The 10,592-nt window shown below is 46.1% G+C and overlaps 1 protein-coding gene across 3 annotated transcripts; it reads right to left on the bottom strand.

Annotated features, from left to right (window-relative positions):
• Positions 1–4,614: 4,614 nt before the first annotated feature.
• Positions 4,615–6,244, bottom strand: LOC117194949. 3 transcript variants are annotated; one of them, XM_033399422.1, is made up of 5 exons: positions 5,663–5,760; positions 5,405–5,581; positions 5,190–5,336; positions 4,876–5,118; positions 4,615–4,786 (listed from the first exon to the last, which is right to left on the bottom strand). In XM_033399422.1, exons 1-4 carry the CDS (start codon positions 5,728–5,730, stop codon positions 5,079–5,081), a joined length of 432 nt encoding a protein of 143 aa, XP_033255313.1. In that variant the 5' UTR covers positions 5,731–5,760; the 3' UTR covers positions 4,615–4,786; positions 4,876–5,078. The 3 variants fall into 3 exon arrangements, with proteins under 3 accessions (XP_033255313.1, XP_033255311.1, XP_033255312.1); XM_033399420.1 differs by lacking the exons at positions 4,615–4,786; positions 4,876–5,118; positions 5,190–5,336 and adding an exon at positions 5,885–6,244 and having other exon boundaries at positions 5,487–5,581; positions 5,663–5,831; XM_033399421.1 differs by lacking the exons at positions 4,615–4,786; positions 4,876–5,118; positions 5,190–5,336 and adding an exon at positions 5,885–6,244 and having other exon boundaries at positions 5,487–5,581; positions 5,663–5,819.
• Positions 6,245–10,592: the final 4,348 nt, after the last annotated feature.

The following is a 10,592-nucleotide window of genomic DNA, read 5'->3' as shown; positions in this document are numbered from 1 at the left end:
TGTGTTAGAGAGAGACAGGGCGAGAAAAAATGAAATTGTGTTCTTGATGCTGGCTATAATAATAATACGGGCCAATTCAGATTCTGCAGTCTGAAAGATATGGTCATTCTCTACAATACTACGTTTTTGGTTTTCTTATATCTTTAAAATTGTGGATGCCACAGATTTTCGTCCTTTGTGGGGGCGGAAGTGGGCGGGGCGAAGTTTTGAAATATTTTTGTAGCAGTGACATATCACAGAAGCCTGGATCCAAAACATCGTTGCTCTAGCTCTTTAAGTCTTTGAGCACTAGGCGCTGAAGGGGACGGACAGACGGACAGACGGACGGACGGACAGACAGACTGGGCTCAATCGACTCGGCTATTGATGCTGATTAAGCATATATATACTTTATGGGGTCGGAAACGATTCCTTCTGGACGTTACACACATCCACTTTTACCACAAATCTAATATACCCCAATACTCATTTTGAGTATCGGGTATAAAAATCCCTGCTCAAACTGCATTTTATGGCACATGACGCAATTGCAAAACGCATCCGGCGACCTTTTTCCTTTTTCTAAATCAAATTTCCAACGACTGGCTAGTGATTGCCACATCCTGCTTTCAGCATTAGCGGGAGTCCCCGGAATCGAAAAGGAGATAATAATTGGATTGGAGCTAGTCTACATCTAGTCCTTAATCTCCTACGCGTTGCATAAAGTTATTCAAAACCAAATCCTGATTGCTACAGTAACTGAACGAAGAGGAGATACATATTGGATTGGTCGGCTTTTTATCATACAAAACCTGTGGCATTGGACTTCCACATATACATATGTATGTATGTATATACTAATTTTTTCGCTCCACAATAGGGTACACAACACGTATGCAGCGCTTTTTTGCTTTCGCCTCGTTTGAAATTCGATTTACATACACCTCTGGCCAGGAAAATGGCCTTACCAAGGTTGGGGGAGCGCGAAAAATACGGAAAATTAAGAGCTACATAAGCATGATAATTGCTTGACAACATTTTACCATTAGATTTAATTAAATTGTCAATTGAAATGAAATCGTTAACTGAAAAATGGGGACTGGGCGACGGTGGCTGCTGGAAGTTGCAGGAGAACGAGAACCCACTTCAATTGAAGGCTGCAGATAACGTGGTAATGACTTTAAATAGGAAATAATGAGACTTTCAGCTTTAGCGCAGCGCATCGAAGAGATTTCGTACAACACGGTGGCATCAACTTAAATAAGTCGGGAATAGCATCCTTAGAAAACCTGTACCGACACCAACGTGCATCAATGACAGACAATGGACAGACCCAGACCCAGACCAAGACCCAGACCACACAGGGTGTGGGTGTAGCTGTGGGTGTGAGGAGCATGTGACATTTTCAGAGCTAGGCCAACAAATGGGTTCAGCCTGGGCCTGGGCCTACAGCAAAACATTTTGGCCTTCGCCATCCATAAATTTCCAGATCGCAACTTTGCTCTTCGGATTGCTTCGAGTTTATTGTACGTACTTTGGCCCCAGCAAATACGAGTATTTGAAGCCTTTGGCACGTACCTCTTTTATCCGAAAGTTGGCCCATTGAAGAGGCCTGGACTGGCACCAGCTGTTCATTTCTGTTAGGCCGTTGCCAAGTGGATTAGCGCAAATATTTTAAATTTCTGTTGGTCGGTCCACAGACAAGAGTGCTGAGAGGCTTTACTTTGCGGCTTAATTAAACTCAATTAAAATCGTGTTGACACTTTTGTTATTCTGTATTCTGTAGTTGTTTTTGTTGGGGCGAAAGCAAATTAAAACTTCAAACTTGATAAATGCCGAGTGCGAACAAAACTTCTGCTCCATTATGGATTGTTTTACCTGAAGATTAGTTGGGAATCTCGATTGCAATTACTCCAACGAATCTCATTGCCGGAGTGTGGTCCAACCACAGGAAATTTAATTGCTTTCGAGTGGGTTTCGATTACGCAAATTGCATTAGACATCACCACGCACGGATTCCCAATGAATCCAAACATATAGTACTCTTAGCTGTATATTATTTATGAATCGGATCAAGCTATCGGCCTTGCCAGTTGTACCTAGCCCAAGTTTTGCCCCAATCGGTGTAGGAATTCCCTCTTGCTGCATCGCAAAACATCACCAAATGTCAGAAAGGGGTCCATTCTTTATCCTCCAAGGCTGCCGCACTTTGACCTGCCTGCTCTACTCAGGTGGAGGCTGGTGTGATTGATTTGATTGCTGTCACCGACTGGGATGACAATCCATCCAATTCAATGAGCTACTCACTTTCGCCTCGAGTTTGTCCTGGGTCTTCCAGCTGTCCTTTGAAGTCCTCGTCAGAGGTATCGCTCCCGGGCGAAATGAAAGTCGTTTACATTTTTTATCAACTTTAAGTGGAAGATTATGGAAGGCACTTCGTGCTGGTTTTCGTACAACTTACCCCTGGGAACGTTTTCATAATTATACCCGATACTCAAAATGACTATTGGGGTATATTAGATTTGTGGTAAAAGTGGATGTGTGTAACGTCCAGAAAGAATCGTTTCCGACCCCATAAAGTATATATATTCTTGATCAGCATCAATAGCCGAGTCGATTGAGCCATGTCTGTCTGTCCGTCTGTCCGTCCGTCCGTCTGTCCGTCTGTCCGTCCCCTTCAGCGCCTAGTGCTCAAAGACTATAAGAGCTAGAGCAACGATGTTTTGGATCCAGACTTCTGTGATTTGTCACTGCTACAAAAATATCTCCAAATTTCGCCCACCCCTTCGCCCACACAAAGGACGAAAATCTGTTGCATCACAATATTGCAGATTCGAGAAAACTAAAAACGTAGAATCATAGAAAATTACCATATCTATTAGATTGCTGAATCTGGATCAGATCAGATCATTGTTATAGCCAATAGGAACAAATCAAATTGCAGTGGCTACGCAGCGCCCGACGTCACGCTCAGACTGATTTTCTGTCCCTCGCACGCATTCTTTGTCGTGTCGTTTCAATATTAGCGGCGGCTGCCGGAGGAGAGCCATACTGACTAAGTATCGGGTATAACTGTAGAGTTTCGGTGTCCGCGGCAACTCACAACGTTCCCCTCGTTTTCTACCTCCAACATTGCCATTCATTTCCCATTAAATGTGCCGTGCCCCAGGACGGCTCCCAGGACCCCCAGGGCGGCGGAAGATGTGCATTTATCCATTACCGTTGACGTTGCTGTCGACTCTCCTCTCCGCTCGAATCACCCGGTTAAAATGTAATTCTCCTGCCTGGACTCGGCACTCCATGGCGTTGCATTCCACGTCTGAAATTCAGCCATGTCTTAATAGCCGGAAATCGAGTTGACTTGCCCTATGCCCTGGCCAAAATGCATGTGGAATGAACTCGTTCGGAGAGTTATGGCTGTGAATTCAAGTTAATTGAATATCTATAGACGTGTATGGTGGCGAAGCAGAGGGGCCTCGCATAATTGTCGGCTCATTAAAACGATAATGCAGGAAAATTGATCCCGGCCTTTTTCCATTCCATTCCCCATTTTTTGGGGAAATTGAATTTCATAAACTTTCCGATGAAAAACAGGGTTGCGGGGGAGCCTCCCCAGGAAGTTCCCAGCAGCAATTAGGGGTTAATTTAATAAACTCTCACTTTCTACCTTTCACAGGATCTGTTCTATCTTTCATGTGTGTCCTGTGGCTGTTTTAACTGTGGCTGGCGCTGTGCCACTTGCAAATAATTCACTTTCTTTTGCCTCTTGTAAAGAGTGTGCGGTGTGTGTGATTATGGGTTACGTGTTCGAGTGTCTGTATGCTACGGGTGTGGATGAACATTATTGGATTGCATGGAAAGAACTGGTAGCTTAGAAATAATGTATTGGCACTGGCGTTACGTTGCCTAAACGTAACGCCCAAGAGAACTAGTCCTCTGATCTACTATAATTGTTGAATACACGTTGCTTAATCAGACGCACCAACTGTGCAAATTTTGTAAATTTTTTTTTGGGACATATTTCTTTAAACTTTTTTTCTTGAGTTTTGCCATTTTTAAAGTCTATCAAACAAAATTTAGAACTGAACTGCGTAAAGAAACAATTTAGAAGAACTGAAAAAGCCGAAATGGAAACCGAGTAGAAAAACGATGTTTCTTTTTTTGAACACCAAACGCTGGCACGGCCCTGTTCGATGCTATTCGGCTCTGATTCGTTCCGCTACAGCTTGAGATCGGTCTGATTTGGCCAACTGATTTGGGGAAGCAGGAAAGCGCTCCCGATTGCAATAACAACTAGTAATACACGCATATATACGGCATGATATATATGTAGGCAATGGTAAACGAAATACAACTAGTATTCCCTGGGGGTTGGTGGTGTGGTTGTGTTGCGCCCATGTCGAGCAATCGGAACCCAGATAGGACTGGGCTGAGTTCCTTCGCTGAGGTGTGTGTATGTGGTGTGGTGTGGTGCTGGTTTTTGTACGAACATATTTGCTTTCTAACTTATTTCCCAAATTGATTTTGATATTCCTAAATTCCGGGATCCTAACTGAATCCCTCTCTCCACGTCAAGGTCCCACAAGTGTGGTGCTGTAGGTGTCTATGAATGTGTTCCAGGTGAAATGTGTTGACATGTGTGAGTGTGTGCGTGTGGGATGGGCTACCACTGCGCCGTTTCTATCTCCGGACTACGAACGCCGCTCAGTAGACAATGAGCAGGTTGTTCTCATTGAAGCCGGCGGAGTGTCCGGCGTTGCGTACAATGAAACAGGATCCATCGAAGTGCACGCGCTTCTCATTGCGACTACAAAGGACAGAACAGAACGGAAGTTAGCAGAGCAGGATGACGGGCGAGGGGGAGGAGGAGGTTGAGAGCATCGGTTTGACACTCACCGAACAAATAGATGCGAGGTCTTGCCCAGAGAGGCAGTGCAATGGATGCCAGGTGTGGTCAAAGTGGCCGATCCATTGCCGGGACTGGTGCGAATCAAGCACTTGTTGTCCACACGAGTGACCTTCACCAGGCCATCGGCTTTATCGGTTTATGTCATAGATCTCAGTGCCATCCTCGGTACAGGTGTAAGCTGAATTGGCAATCACGTCATGGGCTTCAGCCATATAAAAGGGCGCGAGTCGCTGCGAAAAGTTCGGGAATTAAATCGAAATTAGCCAAATAAGAAGCGATGCAATTGGCCGGGGGGACTCACTCATAGAACACTGCCAGGGTGTAGTCCTTGGTCAGATCGGTGAAAGTGTCGGTTGTGGTGCGCGTCCCGGCTGTGTCCACCAGGTAGATGAGAGCGCACGCCTCGCTGGTGAAGCTCACACCCTTGTACCACATCTTGGCATAGCGACTGTAATGGGAAGATAATTCAAAGGATTCAAAAGATGCCACGTTGGGGTAAGGGCCATTCCCACTCACACAAAGTTATTGCCCTTCATGCCGTCGTAGGTGACTATTTCGACTTTAGCGCCGCTCTCCAAGATGCGTCCATTGGGGTGGATCAAAGCCGAGTTGCTGCAGTTGCGTGATAGAGCAACTGCCACCATGCTGCGCTGATTGAGCACGCGCACCGCCTTGTCCAGAGTCATGTCAATGCTGCCCCATGCAAAGAAAGGTATTAACATTAGGGGTCCGGTCTTAAAGAAGAGCCAAGGGGCTGGGGGCGTCCACACTCACCGCACGCCATCGCGGAGGCGCAACTGGATGGTGCCGTTCTTCATGGCAATGGTCCAAAACCGGGACATGCCGGCGGTGTGTGGTTCTCGCGATCGAAGTTGCGTGTGCTGCTCACGCGTGCCAAGGCGTATGGTGGAGGGGGCATTGGAGACGGCAACTGTTCTGAATTCTGAGATTGAGCATAGAATCGGCTTGATTTACAGATATGCAGGAGCCCCTTACCAGGCAGTAGTTCTGCTCGTTGTCGAAGCCATAGGTGGGCGTGGCATTGTAGCGCCCTGTGAGTGCCTTGCCGTTGTGCGCCATTTTGCCAGCGTCTATTTCCTGCATATTCTCTGGCCCGTACTGGAGAGGGTTGGAAATGTGTATGCCCGGAAGTTGGACGTATGGACGGGCCGACTGACTGCCGACGGGGTAATTGGCGCACTCCTTGGAAATGCCGCTGGTGATGGTGTTGGTGCCAACGGTGGCGCTGCTAGCGAGACTGGAGCTGCTGCCGCGATCCATGTGGGCCACGGAGTCCGTGCCGGAGGACAGCGAGATGTTGCTCATGCGTTGGGACAGCTGCCCCCCAGTCATGCCGACACGACAAGCTTGCTTGCTAAGGGAGGGGGATGAGAAGGCGAGAGGTAGTAGCGGAAGTTAGATCCGGAAGGAAATGAAGAGGTGAGGAAGTGAAAGTGCCAGAAAATAATTGAATACCGGCAGGAGAGAAAACGACAGATACGAGAAAAGTGTCAGCAGCGCAGAAATCGAATGACTTTGCAACTGTTGCTAATATTCTGTCGACATTCTGTTAACGCATGCATATACATACATACATACATATATGTATTTACATACGTGTTTGCGTTTTTTCCCAATTTGCATTTGATTTTTATAGAAATTAAACCAAACTATTTTGAATAGTATTAGAAGAGAAGAGAAGAGGGGGGGAATAGAGAAGGAAAATTCGAATATTAAAGTCGGAAAGTAAGAGAGCAATGGTGGAAAAGAGCGAGACGGAAAATAATAAGGTCTGAAATAACAGGAAAGGGCAATGAGGTGCTGCTGTTGCCGAGCTGTTAAGACTGCGGCGGCTGTTAACTCGCTGTTGATACCCTGCTAGCGCGATGATGCGGCAGTTTTGTAAAACAAAATGTCTGAAAATTGAAGAAACTTTCACGTTATTGCTTGGAATTTCACTTACCGGCGATGGGTTGTTGGTGTAGACGGAGCGCTGGCGCACCCCGTTGGGCGGCTTGTTGGGCGAGCGCAAGATGTTGTTGATTTTGTCGTTCATCTGAGCACGCGACAAGAAGTCCTCGGCATTGAAGATCCCCACACGGGCGCCCTTCGGGCTGCTTACTTGCGAGACCGGCTCCTGCTGGGAAGTCTCGCAGTCCGATGACTGGCACTGCGCCTCCTTGGTGCTGTCCTTGGGCTCAACGGACTTCGGCTCGGTGACCACTTTGATTTGGCAACTTTTTTCTTCTCGCTCTTTCTTTTCGTCAAGTGAGTTCACAAAACCGGCGTTTGTGTGTGCGTGCGTGTGTTCGTGTGTGCGGCAAATGCGAAATTTTTCACTTTAAATATGTGTGAACTTACTTGAGAACACGCGCGTGCTAAATACAGTTTTAGAAGATTTTGTTCGACACTTCTCACTACGACTCTGAGAGGAATTTTAATTTTTATATTTAATTTTCCACTTTACATGAGCTCCGCTCGCTGGCACAATTTTCGAAAGGATGACTGTTCGGATTTTCACACTGAAAGTCGTCGCCTGCTCAAACCGGAATTCAAAGTGAAAAGCAGAGCTGTCTCCCGATTATAATCGGAGCGATATTCAGGGCTGCATTTCAATGTTGTATGGATGTAGATCAGATATTAATTACTGTACATTTTCGTATTATTAATGGTACTCCGTGGCTTGAGTCTTGAGCTTCACAAAAAAATGGTTTACCAAATTACCAAATGGTTAAATGGTAAAATGTTTAATTCGTGCACTGCTCATTTTCACCTTGTTCGATCCTTTCGGATTCCTGTAAAGAAAATTTACCAAATACAATTCGTTCACAGACTTGCATTAAGGCGCCGCACTGACGCTGATCTATCCACAAGCCTGGAAACAAGTATTGACCCGTCATCGTTTTGGCCCAAAGTAGCTTCATTCTGGTCATGGCTAATTGTGGAATACTTCTGGCAGTCTTAATTTAATTTGGATCTCTTTCATAAACTGCGTGCACTGCAACTCTCTCTTCCCTAACTTCTCTCAAATCTGATTTCCTATAGATTATTAATTGGTACTTTGTATCGTTGCCCAACTAGAAATGGATGAATGCATTTCCGTCGGCCTAATCCTATTTCACGCTTTTAGAGTCGGACAAATGAAGTTTGCCAGCATCAAAGTCAAGCAAAATCGAATTAAGCAATAGGCGCCGCTCCCAACAGCATCAAGCAGAAGCTTTAAAGCATATTAGAAAATTGAGAAGTCAGCCAAAAGAGTTGCACTTGGCCATGTAAAAGTACTGTGCTGTGTGCTCGATGGTGGCATAAAACTGAAAGTTTCAATTTTCTGAAGTGCTCGCCTTGGCTCGAGAAGGTTGCGAAATGCCAAGTGTCAGTGCCAAAGGAGGCGGCTAAGCACGGAGGAGCCTCATCTTAGTGGGTTACTGCTGATGCAGTGTATCGCATATCTGCTTCGTCAGTTGGAATTTCTGGCATCATCTTTACGTGAGGGTACACACTTGTGTCCTGGAATTTGCATGCAAAATATAATAGTGCTAGGTGCCCATTTATGTATGTACAAGCTAAGCTCTCTATAGAGGACACATGGTTCCAGTAATTCAATCCGTACTATCCATATAGTGTAAGTAGCGAATGTATACAGCTTTTGTTAGATGTTTGGTTCTACCCAAATTGTCGGATATGTACGGATAATGCTGGGGGGCTGTTGACAAATTAGCCAAAATTTAGAATTTGGCAGGCCCTGAAGGACGCCCGTCCGCGCTTGTGGCAATGAAAATTAGCTGAGACATCGCACGACTGGTGTGTGGGGGAGTGTTATTGTTTTGCCACCTTGTAGTGTGGATCGTAGAGAACTATTGTCGAACGGTTCAGTTCAGTAGGCAACACTGAACTTCTTGCGAATCGATTGACAACTATATCCCCTCGCCTGCTCACATTATTGATGCTGGCTTTCACTTTTTCGGCTAGAGCGCATTGACTTCCCTGCATTTGGCCATCGCTGCCCACGCAGCATGGCACAGCGAATATTCGCCTAAAAATTCTATCTCATTTTGCTTGTGACATATTTGAAATTTATTTTCGGTGCTGATGCTGCCACCCCGATGCTGTTGCTGTTGCTGTTGCAGCTGCATCTGCACCTCCGCCCACGCACTGCATTGACTCAGTTTGAGAGTGAAAATAAAAAAGAACAGTTGGCAAATACTGTATTTATAGAAAATGCAATATGCATGGAATCCGAATGAAATACGGAAACTCATTTGTAAAAAGCTACAATGCCTTGACCGGCTCCACCACCTCTTTTGTTGTCACTTACAGCAGCCGCAAGCGAACAAATTGGTTAACCTCCTTTTATTTTTTTCCTTTCCTTTTTTTGGTAGTTTGAGTCCATATTTATGGTTCGTAAATATGAATGTGAGATTTTTGTCGAGCCATTACCAATTGGACGGCCATTTACGGCAGGCAAAGGCAGAGAGGAAGCAGAATTTTGGTCTTTTTCTAGTTTGAATTGCTTGTTGATTATTTGCTTGCCACATTTTAATTAACTGGATTTCGTTTCGCAGAACGAATGTGTAACAGTAAGCTTTTGGCAGCGAGCACTGCTCTGAAATATTCTATCTATGCTCCAAGGGGATTTCATTTCCACTCGGTCGAATGCGAAATGTGGAAAAACTATTTTCGTCGACCCAAGAAAACTCATGAAAGTGTCAGTGAACTTTGGCGCAGACAAATCCGGCCGAGACGGGATGCACTGGCTGCACAGCTGAAGAGTGTTGCAATCGTTGACGTCATAGCAGTTGGAACAGTGGCGTCATCAGGCGGCAGAAGTAGAAGAGGCACGCAGCCAGATTGATGGGGAACTTGTGGCATAATTTAAATGGTTTTAAAAATCCATTCTTAATGTGTTTCGCCTTCGCTATTAAATCCTTTTCCATTTGCATTAAAAACAATTAGCGCCCGCGACGCCACTTTCCTTTGTTGACAGCGGGAGTGGGAGCGGGGGAGCGGGGGAGCCTTGCCTCCGGTTTGGGAGGGGGAAAATTAATTGATTGTCAAGATGAGGCAGCGGCAACAAATAAATGTGTCTGGTCATTCAGCAGGCGATATTTGTTGCCACACACTCGCATATAGAGTAGATAATGCCGCGTCGTCTGTCATCTATGAAATTACATTCACACATATCCGTGTACACACACACACACGTACAAGTGTACATGGAGCTCCACACACAGCAGCTGATCGCGCCGCCAGACAGGTGATCGCGTAGAGTTGCCACACGGACGGTGTTGCCAGACAGCCCGATCGACCCAGGGCTGCCAGAGTGTTGGAGAGAGCTGGAGTTGCGCGCCAACGGAGGGAGATTTTAATTTCGAAATTCAAATTCTAAAGTAAACAATAGGAATGGAGGAGGATGAAAAGCTCGCCTTCAGGAAGGGTAGCATGCTCGCCCGATCGCCGGCACCCGAGCCATCTCCATCTCCAGCAGCAGCGGCGCAGAGTCGGGACCTTGACTCTAGGGAGACCCCAAGAGGGTTCGGGACCCAACCAGCCCGGGAAGTTCCCAGAGGCAAACGCCGCCAAGAAGAGCAAGGCCCACCAGGAGGCTACCTGCCTTGAGAACATCTCGGAGCTGGGAAAAATCCTTGATGAGGTTCAGACCAGGATGATGGACAAAAATACGCGCCACATCAACATGGCCACATGG

The sequence above is a fragment of the Drosophila miranda genome (genome assembly GCF_003369915.1).
Source record: "Drosophila miranda strain MSH22 chromosome Y unlocalized genomic scaffold, D.miranda_PacBio2.1 Contig_Y4_pilon, whole genome shotgun sequence".
NCBI classification, from domain to species: domain Eukaryota; kingdom Metazoa; phylum Arthropoda; class Insecta; order Diptera; family Drosophilidae; genus Drosophila; species Drosophila miranda.
The sequence above is the reverse complement of the archived record's forward strand: the minus strand, read 5'-3'. Positions and strand labels throughout refer to the sequence as shown.